Genomic DNA, 11846 nt, shown 5'->3' with positions numbered 1-11846 from the left:
CTAGTTTTATGTTATCTTTCTTCAACTAGTGGCCAGCTGTCGTGCTATGAAAATCAGCAGACTGCTGACAATGCCAAATGAAAGATTATTTTGGAAACTTCTAGGCAAATTGTACAAAGAAACGTCTGCAGGGAGGAGGACATTATCCATATCGTCAAAGCCTTTTGCAGCAGGAATGGGTTATGGTCAGCTAGAAATCCCACACTGCAACTTAAAAAGAGGAGGAGAGAAAGAGAGTGAGAGCAACACCATATTTTTGTCAAAGATTTTTATCCAGTGCCTTTTCCATTGAAATCTGTCTCGAGTATTCCTCTTGAAGCCTTTACATCACATTATAAACCTTCGTTTGCAACTAGATTTGAGTCTATTTATTGGAAACCAATCCTGCCCGCTCTATCATTCAAAAGAAAGAAACTAAATTGTATGACCATCATGTCCATTTCCCTGTTCCTGTCAGATAAGCGCAAAAATTTATTTATCTTTTTCTGTATGTAATAGACTAAAAAACAGAAGGGCATAATAAATTAGTCCTCTGAAATCCTACTCATTCCAGTTTTGCAAATGACTTGAACCAAATACAAGCTGTAATATTAAAAATGGTCTCTTGTTTATAGTTGGATGATAATATCTTGGTGACTATGTTCAAGTTTTTCTCAAACTAGATTTTTTTAATAGGTTGAGTAAAATGTAACATTGTTTTTTTTTTTTTTTTGTATAGTATTAATGAAGCACTTCAGCAATCCATCTTTGAGTTCACTCCAATTTTGTATGCACATGGACCATGACTCAGCTATAGCGTCAACTATTCAATCTGGCTAGAAACAGGACAGAAACGACTTATACGACTGCGCTCACCACGATAATTCATCTGCCTTCAAATATACACTTAATAATCACATACTGCTTATATGGTTTTGCATTAAAGATAACTTACCCAAAGCCGATATTACAAAAAAAGAAGGCAAATTTAGCTTTGGACTCATAATAAAAATCTCCATGTGTGAACACCCAAGAAAACATGTGAGTGCAGTTATTGCAAGAAATGGGCATCGAAATGGCAGTTGACATCTGTCCCTACACAGCTGGTTACTGAGGGAAACATTAAAGGGTTAGTGGGGGGAAAAATCATTGCTGGCACTCATAAAAAAAAAGGAGCTTGTCTGGCATTCATGGGCGCTTACAGAACAGTTTCGCAAATGTTAAAATTCTGCTTAATACGTCTGCCCTAAGAGTCACTTTGCATTTGGCCGAACCTCTGCTGGTACGCCAGATGTGAAATCATACCTCTGTGGTACACTTTAGATTGTGACACGCCAGAATAAACATAGATTTCATGGAGTCTGAATTTTCTCTTTTAGGCACATCAGGAGATCCGATCTGTCATTAATTGTTAAAAACTAGACCCTTTATTATGCCTCAGGAAACCTTGCAGCCTTTAATTTCCCGACTCTATTATGCACTTTTGACTCCATAGGAAATCTCAACTGAATTAATTAAATCAATTAAATACAGGCACAGGGTGCACTCTAGCAATAAAACAGAGAGAGGAGTGCTCATGATCTTTTGAGCAGACGCTCTACTGTTGTTTACAGATGTCTTGTTCATTCCCGCAAAGAGGTTTTGAATGTCTGTCTTCCCTGCTGTCGAGCATTTGTAAGTAATTTTACTACCACACATATCAACGCATCTTTATTTTCTGCTGGATTGCACTTGTCGTATTTCTGGCTGTCAGACCATGACCCGAGCACCCAGGCTGTAAGCGACAAGCTGACAATGTACAGTATAATGCCAATAATAGGCTGCAGTCATGCTTCTATAAATAATCACCATTGTTTCGGGATTGTTTCATTTTGCAGCATTCAGCTCCGGTGTAGATTCTTGTTTAATTAAATGAGCAGAAAATGTAAATAGGAAGTCGCTATTTGCTTGTTAATTCAGTCTCACTTATCTCAAAACAGGTGGATGTGACAACCTCCTGATACCAAATGCTTTTCCCCCCAGTATTGCAATTCTTGGGAAAACCCAATAATTTCAGCGTAATTAGTTTTTGTCGGGAGTTTACCACAGTAATGCATAATAATATATATTATTAGTAATATAACGTGGTTCATGTACAAAATCATACATTTGTACCACCTGACTCTTGCACATAATACTCTCCACTTGATGTAATGATGAATGAATAGACCGCATTACGGATTGTGGCTGAATGACTGAAAAACCCACAAAAAAACCCAAAACATAATTAAATCTCATTGTGACAGATGAAAGTCATGCATGTTAAAGCAAATGTTTGATGTGTAAACGATGGCATAATGGTGTGCAGGGTGCGGACAATGAGGCCTGAAGACACTAAAAGACTCAAAGACACTAAGAAAGCAGTTACATCGATGACCCAAACCAAGTGCAGCATCTTTTGAAAAATAAAAAATATTTTGAGAGGACACTGCGAGAAATAACAAGCTTGGTAAGTGATTTGACAGGAATACATTTTCTTGGATCTGTCAGACTTCGGGGTGTTGGAATGACATTTTGACTCAAAACACCGGGAAATAAGCCAACTATGTCGCACTCGCTAAGCTTGTGTATTTGTTGCAGTGAGGTTCCAGCATTGATAAGCAGGATGTAACTTACTCTCTGCACACGAGGTATTTCTCAAACGATGGGAGGGGCTCAATGGGGGGGAGGGGACGATAAACTCTCGACAACAATAATTGTGCATGTTGTCTTCATACTGTATTGGTTTTCTGTCTGCCGTTAAGTGACTGATTCTCAAAATAAACCTCACACATAAGCTGTGTGCTCTTCCAAAAAATGTGTGTTGAAACAAGATCTCGTGCATCAGATATGTAATGTGTTGGAAGGATGCACGGTAATGTGTGTAGAAAAGGTTGCCAACAACACACATTTTTTTAAAGAGTTGGAGAAACAGTCACAGCCGATGAAAGCTTATACTGACTACTACCACAAGCTTCTACTATGATGTTATTTCATCTTTTGTTTCGACCGTACAGATAACTGCTTGCAGGTAAAACAGGCAGTATCCTCCCGGTGGGTCACGGTAGGCAATGTTGGATGGTCTTTCCAAAGATTTGCTTAAATAACAGTGACAGTATTCAGTAAAAGCTTTTATACATCCACTGATCTAAAATGGGAGGAAATCACAATGCAACACCATTTTTTTTCCCCAGCTTGGAGGTCCAAAGTTCAACTGTTCCCACTTTTCTTGTTAGCTAGAATGTTGTCATGGCAAAGAAAGAAACAACAGTTTAGCATGTGGTCACACTGTGGTCTGCTAACAGGGAGTGTGAAATATAAATGTGTATATACAAACACTCTGTAACCCTGTATTTAGTCATTTTTATCATATTTTTAAAGATAGAAGTTTTTGAATAAAATTCTCTTTTTAATGACTCGTTTTTCAAACCCATTTCAGGCCCCAAAATTATTCATTTTTTCATAACCCAGTCAGAAAAACATACTAGTGCAAAATTTGTGCGGTTTATATAAAGTTTATATTTTGGGGGTCCCCAGCAGCAGCGGTTTGGGAAGTCCCATGGGGCCACTGGGCTTTTGAACATATGAGTCTGTTCATCAATATCTTCACTGAAGAAAAATGCCAGAAGAGACATTAGAGACAGCAATTAGCCTCTTTTCCCACAGCAACGTGTCCTTGTCTCTCTCTTCCAGCTCAACTGACAGAGGTGTCTATCCGTCCTTTAGTCTGTACCCATCTCATTTCTGTCAGTCAACCAGTCTGTCTGTTAATCAGTTCATCTATTTCAGATTTTGTCGCTGGAGAATATACTGTAGAAAAACAAAACAAAAAAATCAACAATAAAACAAACAAAAAAAAAAATCAGTCAGCACATGACTGATAGTCCTGTCCAGAGTTAGGAGAAGACAAATCATTTCCTGGATTTGGCCACAGCTGATTGCAGCAGTCGATGATCCTGACAGCTTATAGCCTCCAGGCTTCCACTTGTTCAGCCACCAAGCACAGAATCCGGGCGAGTCCAAGAACAAGAATCCTTGTCTGAGACTTTGATTATATTAGACAGGTCTCAGGAAACCAGTCCATTGTGTACACGGACCCAGCAACTCGAATGTCTGGTTTTCTGGTTGAGCTCAGTCTGCTTAGTGCTACTGTGGAATACTGTAGAAGACTGGTCTTATGCGTGTAGTACAGTTTGAGTAAATTTAGAAGAAACACATGGTTTGCAAAAGCTTCAATTGTTATGTTTTAGCCTAGTTATTTGCCATGATCTGTGAGTAGATGTCATAAAAGGCAATAAAGTGGTGTAATGTAAGATAATTACAGGATCATTTTTGAAAATCCCTTATCATCTGATAACTAAACAGACCAAACTCTGATTGTCCTGCTATATTAGACCTATCTTAATCAGCTCTTCAAGTAGGCTAAAACATTTCAAATACATCTGCGACTTCTATTTGACCCACGTCTGTTTAGCATTAGTCCGTTGGACTGAGAATGTCATTCATTTAAAAGAACTGATCTAGTTTATTTGATCATTGCGTTGACTGTGTTTGGTTTTCAACTTCACAGCAGTCTGTGGAATTAATATTACTTTCCATCAAAATTGAGTCTGTAAACAGTCATTATATCAGAGTCTCATCCTGTCAAGTCCACGATGACAGATTTCCAGTGGGAGCTTTTTGGTCCAGCACCAATAATGGTTTATGTTTACATACGTGATCCGTCCAGTATGAGGAAGAGGCTGAGGGTTGAAATAGTTTATGTGCTTCCCCCTGAGGGTAGAACCTCACATCGATCAAATCCATGACTGACTCACAGCAGGAGGAATTAGTAAGCTTCATCCACTGTGCAAATTTGACATGAAGGTTTGGGGTTTAATTGGATCGGCCTACAGGTTGGGTACTTGTGGACCAGAAATTATGGGCCAGAAAAAGGCCTTTCTGTTAGGAGGCTCTAATTGTATTGAGGTTAGTCAACACAGAGAGCATGTTCTCGGAGAAAGTTATTTTCTTTGAAGTTTTGAACTGGAGTCGTGGTCTAAGGATTCTTTCATGTTTTTTAATGCCACTGTCTACTCGCCTCCTCAACATGTTGGTTGCGACCTGTCCATCTCCTGTGCCTATAAATGAATAATACCGTTGTTCAGGTTTCAGGTGGAGCCGAGCTGCATTGCTGTGTAGATTTTGCTGACGGGGGTCCAGCATCCTACACATTGAGTGCTCATGGGAACAAGTCCAAATCCTAAGTATGTTCTTCCTTTTTGTGTTTGGTTAAGCCATACTGCAGACCGCAGCAGAGAGGTTGGACTGAACCACCAGATAAGAAGTGGCAAGTATACTGGATTATACCACAGTGCAGACTGTATTGAGTGTGGTATCAAATCGTACTGCCTTTGCCTCAGTGGGCTTCATGTTTGTGTCATACATTGGATTTTCAAAGGATGCCTGACCATTGGAGCTCTCGTGGCCAACATAACCATTGAACTGGACCTTTGGACGTGTCCTGAAAAACAAAAAGCAAACTACCATTAGATGGATGAAATTGGTATGAGCATCTTTTTTAAATATTTAGCTGAAACAAGCAGAGTACAACCATTGTGCAGCCATTCGAAGAACAAAATGACAAAGTAACCACACAAACATTTTTGGAAGCTGGAAAGATAACAACCCATGATAGAGCAGGCACATTGGTAAAAATTAGTTGATTCTCTTTCCTCTTGCTGTTCTTGATAGCTAAAGCATCATCTTATAAAGCACGGGGTGATTTTTATTTTCTCTCTTGTGTTGTGTGAAATGATCACTTGTATTTGAGAACCCAGTCAAAATGATGCCATGTTGGCAAATTTATATCCAGTTTTCCTACTGGCTTTTGGACTGTGTAGTATAATCATAGGCAGACAGTTTACAATAAAACCAGCTAAAACCTACAGGATCTATGGAGCTCAACTCTCACTAAAGAAATGTATGACGATATTTGGATATTTTTCTGAGCCATGTGTATGTCAAACAAGCCAAACAGGCCAGGGAGTTCAGATGATACATACCAAATAGCCTTGCTTCAGCTGGATTGCAAATGAGTTTGTTTGGGAGCCACTGTGACCCCACCTTTTTAAATAACTCATAAGGAACTGCAGGTATAAAAATACTTTAGCTGACTGCAAGAAATCTGCTCTTGACAATTTGTACTTTTTCCATGAGTGTGAAAAGTTTAACATTTCAAAATAGAGTGTATACACTGCATGCTTACGTGCATTGCATAACCTATTCAGCATTTCCAATTCAAAAAGCAGGTGTTAAGGGAAATAAAGGATATGGTAAGTAGTACCAGAGGTATGAACAGCAGACAGATCTATGCATATATATATATATATATATATATATATATATATATATATATATATAAAATCAGGTGAGGCAGTGGTTGCCTAGAAGTTATTGTTGTAACAGTTTCAATCCATCTCTTTATCATTATGATAATTTACACATCTGTACATTTGAAATCAATGTTAAAACGTCACCTTAAATAACTCTTCTCTTTCCCATCTTGTTACGAAAAGTCAGCAACTTTTGCCTGATAACAAATGTGCCAACTTTCTAAGAGCAAGTTACTGTAAAAAATATGTATAAATTGCAAAGAAAATTATGGCTGGAGTGAGAACATGTACCATAACTGTCCGCTTCAGCAGCTCAGCTGCCCCGTGCCCATCTACTGCTCACACATGAGTGCATCTGTGTGCATTCCGCTATCATCAAATGGTTAGAGTTCCAAATATGTATATATATTATCAGCCAGTCTGCCTGAACGAAGTTTTTTTTAATGAAAGTTACTGCTTGGGTTCAAACGGATACACGGTGAAATATGACTACCACCTCCTAATTCGTCTGTTTGTCGCAGATTACATTTTTGGGTAATCAGGTCCTATAATCCAGTTAGATATAATCACTTACTCCCAAACCCTGTGGAACTATTAGCAGGGAGGAGTGCTGCAGTTGAAACGCTGTTTGACTCTGACCTCATTAAGAGCGTATGTACGTCTGTGTGTGTGTGTGTGTGGGGGGGGGCGTGTGTGTGTGTGTGTGTGCACACTGGTAGAAATCCAACCCTGGGGAGCCACTAAGCCTACCCTACATGCTCAACCCATTACTTTACAAAACTGCACACCAACACACATCCCAGACCTCCCTGCGTGGCAGTAGCTTAGATTGCTGCACTGGTTGTGGCTGTAGGTGCAATAGTTTAATTTTATTGGGAGGATGAAAAATGGCACATATAATTGCTTTGACGGTATTATAGATACTGTACAGACATATGTAACACAACCACAAAAACTGCGCACGCACGCGCACACGCACGCATACGCGCACACACACATGCACGCACACGCACCTTGCTTTGAGTTTCTCATTTGAAGGTACTGCAGCATGTTTTTTTTGTAAAGGAATCATTTCTATTTCTGTTGGCTTGCCATTATGTTGTCCGGGAAGTTATATGATGTTGGTAAGCTTGGTTTTGAAAAATGTACATAAACATCACTTCCTTTAAATCAAACAGCCTATAAGAGGTCAAGTATTGCATTTGCTGTTGATGATATCTGACAGAGGGATGACAATGAGATAAAAGGCAAAATTAAATACCCTTCTTAGAATTGTAAATGACTGCTGTTTTGGTGCTGCACTGCTCTCAAAAAATGTATTTCTTCATGTTTTTCCCTCAGCATAAATGTCACGCCAATTACCTTTAGCTGATAAATGGAGCCCCCTTATTCCATTCACCTCGCAAATGATATTCATTTTGGTTCACACTTCCAATTTACAATTAGACCGTGATTTTAGTTCTGAAAATTGGAATGACATTTTTTGGTTAATTGTGCAGCCTTACTAAACAGCATGAGGAAGCCTTTAAAAATCATGAAAAAGCCAGAAAAAAAAAGGCAAGAGATGAAAAGTTTGATGGAGGATGTGGCGGCGGGCGGAGGTCTGGTCGCCGTTCGAACCAGATGGATGACGGGTGCCAGTCTTACCTGCCGCCAGGCCCCCAGGTGTCTTTTGGTCTCTCATTGTCATCTGTATCAGCAGACAATGTCCTGCGTACAACCATCAGCTTTAATATACATTCACTAGCATTGCACAAGCCAACAAGCAAAACAATCTGATGTAATGACAAAGTTAACCATCCATTAGCCAAATAAGCCAGTGTTCTATCAGGCCAGATGTTTATGTTGGTTATCTGTGAAGCCGCCAACATCACCGTCATCCAAGTAAATATCACAAGGAACAGAATGAACTGTGAAGCACCAAAAGATTGTCCCTGATTTGTATTTCTGAAATTCTTGAATAACATCAAATTAAGTTAATTAAGTAAATTCAATTATAGAACACTGCCGCACACAGCTTCCATAAATGACAAGCCAACAGAAAAACATATATAATGTTTAGAATTATATAAGTAACATGGCTTAACTTATAACTTTGAATAATGAGGTGCACACGCCTGAATATTTCCATGCACACGGCGATCTCATAATTCTACCCAAAGTATCAGGATAAATCATTTGGCATCTTGAGGCAATGAAAGTCTCCTGTGAACTTTCTAGGAACAACAATTAATATCTAAGGCCGATCAGATTTAACCTCCATGGTGCGCTTTGAGTTTTGGAGATAATTACTTTTTAAAATGTCTGTAACCCTGCCTGTGGATCTACAACGTCTTAAACAGACACTTCTTCTACTCAGTTGGGAAAAAAGGAACTTTACAATGTGATGATGTATTCAAAAATATAGAATTAATTACTCCAAAATACAAGCTCTCAGGACTTTAAAGTGTATGCATCCTATTATCACTTCTACTTTGGGCTCGGGCATCCAAAGCCATCAGAATTTTCTTTTTACAGCAGGTGAAGCGAGAAGACAAAATGCTCATTTTGGATTCTACTTTGCTGACTGTTTGTTTTCCGCTGATGGACTGATGTTGAGGATTTAGTTTACCTGTGCTTATAGAGGTAGAAGGCAAATCCAGAGAGGATGAGGGCGAAGAATGGAACCAAGATGGCGGCTGCCACCGAGCTGCTGTTGGTGTAGGGGTTTGACGAGTCGGGTGCCGTGGTCACAAGGCCTGGAGACAAAAACCGAGACAATCACTTAATGCGCTTTAAAAAAAAAAAAAGGCACTGTCTTCAGAGCTTCAAGTTAGATTTTTGTTAAACATAATTATGAACATTATTACACTTTAATAAGACTGATTCATTCTCTCTAAAGGGGTAAGATTTATGTGTTGAAGTTACCACCAGCCATACCTTGTCTCGTGAGGTGGAACTTGCCAAAGTCTTTACTGTGAATGTGCCCCTGGTAGACAAACGTCTTCTGGTCTGATTCTGCAGTGACCTGAAATGCAACAGAGTTAGAAATGCATTATTATTTTTTTAATCACCAATAATTGTTAATCTGGTTGCTAATTTAGTATAGTTTAACAGGATCAGTGGGAGGAACTGTATATATTAACCCAGCATTAAAGGATTATATGGTTGAGGGTACAAAGTACCATAGGATGCATGAGACATGTGGTACTTTCTATAGGGTAGAAATATTTTTAGAACAGAACAGAATAATAATGTAATTTCCTTCCTGTGCAGTTCACAACAGATGAATGAAACAAGGTTTACAGTTGTCAGTTTAAGCTGTCAACCTTATTTCAAATGTACCGTAATTTTAAGCTAGCAATTGCATTACTCGAATTATCAGTGTGAAAACCTTCCACAATTCCACAACAATTCAAAAAAGACTCACAGTATAGTACCTTACATTCGGTGTAGGGTTGACAATAAGATCACGACAGTAAACATCGCGTCATTATGGTTCATGCGAACTAGTGACTGGAAGGTCAGGGTTCAAATCCCACTGAGGTTTGTGTCAAGAAAGTCATCTGGAGTAAAAACTTGAGCCAAGTCAAAGATGTGGATCACAATCTGCTGCAAGGAGCAGCTGAATAACGACTATCATCCATTATGCTGCATGATTTTAATGTACATCTCTGTAAGTTAATCACTTCAATCGCTTCATGTCTCTTCTCAATCAGATATTTAAAAAAAAAATGCTGCTTTACTATTTAACCCCGATCAATGACAATTGCAATTTCATTTTCAAACTGCTGTATTGTTATACTTGACTCAGAAAACTATATACACCACCTTTGTGTGTGTGTGTGTCTGTGTTGTTTGACCTCCTTCACAAAGTGTATGTCCTTTATGAAATATTTCTTTCTTTGTTGTGTGTTCACTGCTATCCTTCACACTTTCCCAACTCAGTCCTGCTATCTCACTCACTCTTTCGTTCTGACAACAAGTCAAACAAAATGAGTCTTTTGATCCATTCCCCAGCTGCAAACATACTATATAAGGAGTCCCAGCTTTAAATGTCATATGAAATTAAATTCAAAGGTTTACATGTTCTTTTTTATACAAACGACTGATATATTTGAACGCTGAAATAATGATTTGTTACAATTAAGACTATAAAGATGAACACAAAATGAATACAATTATGCAAAAAATTTGCACAATAGTAACTGAGGTGCAGATTTGTGGTCATAGAGGGAGATACACATAGAAACAATTTAGGCTTTCTACAGTCCCGGCTGCATGCCGGGGCAGCTCATGGCAACAACAACATCCTGTCTGAAATCACTCCCTGGTTCATGCTTTCACCCCAGCCTGTGTGAAAGACAGAGAGTTGTTTACTCTAGTCTATACCAAGGAAGGAGGACAGGTTTTCAGACACTTATTCATCACGCTCATTTTGTGTTATGACTGACAGATGTAGCAGGTTGCTTATGTAAATTCCATATCTATAGATGCAATGTAGACATTATGTGTTATAGCTTTGCCATAGTTGAAACTTGTTTTTCAATTTTCTTATGGATGAAAAAAAAACCATGCTATAACATCCTAATTAGTGAGCTTTGGTAGTGTTCGTAGGAGGAATTTGGTTCCCATGTATTTATGCAAATGCTCACAATGGTATCGATCTTCCACCTTGCACTCGGCGAGAAAGCAAATCAGCTTATTTGCAAAAATGAATAATAATCTCATTAGAATGAGGAGTAAAGTTTTCTCCCTCTGAAAAACAATGGAAGACATGGAGCTCTCCTAAAGACCTTCAAGCATAATGGATATGTTTCTCCTGACTGAAGTGATGTTCGATCAAGTATGCGCCTGATCAACCCCAGAGTCACTCAACATCACGACTCCAAAACCTGCAGCCAGAATCATAAAGGATTTTTACACTCCTACTACAGATGGTATGGCTCCTACAGCATTCTGATTTCAATATCACAAAGCTGGACTGAGATTACACGAAGAGACAGAAGCCTCAGAGGCTTCTGAGACCCACAGAAGAACTGTGAAAGTTTCAAGCAACCTGCTTTCCAAGTACTTCCATGCACACGTATACCTGAGGGAATCGGTGCGGTTTTAAAGGCAAAGGGAGGTCACATCAAAAATTGATTTGACTTTTTTTTGTTTGTTTGTTTTGTTTTCTGTTTACTGCACATTGTATGAAATAGTATTTGGAACTTTTCCACAGTACTGGGATGTGTTCGTCCACTGGGTAAAAATGATTCCTGAGAGGACAGACGGTTATTAGATGCCACACACGCAGGAGATGCACCTGCTGCCTTAAAATGGGCAGATTGCTTCACTCTTAAATGTTTTTAATTTCTCACACATTAAAAGACATGTTACATTTAAAAAAGGAGCTAAGTATTCTTTATAAAAAAAGATATCTTTCCAATTAAATTGCATGTGTAGTGAGTACTACACCTACCACATATTAAAATGTGTACAGGGATTTTTGAA

General features: G+C 38.8%; 1 protein-coding gene across 1 annotated transcript in view; it reads right to left on the bottom strand.

The window, feature by feature from the left end:
• Nucleotides 1–5340: 5340 nt before the first annotated feature.
• The window catches only part of LOC308139985 (CUB and sushi domain-containing protein 1-like), a gene marked incomplete at both ends in the record, with an annotated part of 391623 nt that continues 385117 nt past the window's right edge, over nt 5341–11846 (bottom strand). The window contains 4 exons of the mRNA XM_080509617.1: nt 5341–5500; nt 8019–8081; nt 8983–9109; nt 9291–9378. Coding sequence (XP_080365743.1) covers nt 5341–5500; nt 8019–8081; nt 8983–9109; nt 9291–9378 — 438 coding nt within the window. The remainder of the gene's footprint in view (nt 5501–8018; nt 8082–8982; nt 9110–9290; nt 9379–11846) is intronic.

This window comes from Blennius ocellaris (assembly GCF_963422515.1).
Source record: "Blennius ocellaris genome assembly, chromosome: 1".
Lineage (NCBI taxonomy): Eukaryota > Metazoa > Chordata > Actinopteri > Blenniiformes > Blenniidae > Blennius > Blennius ocellaris.
The sequence above is the reverse complement of the archived record's forward strand: the minus strand, read 5'-3'. Positions and strand labels throughout refer to the sequence as shown.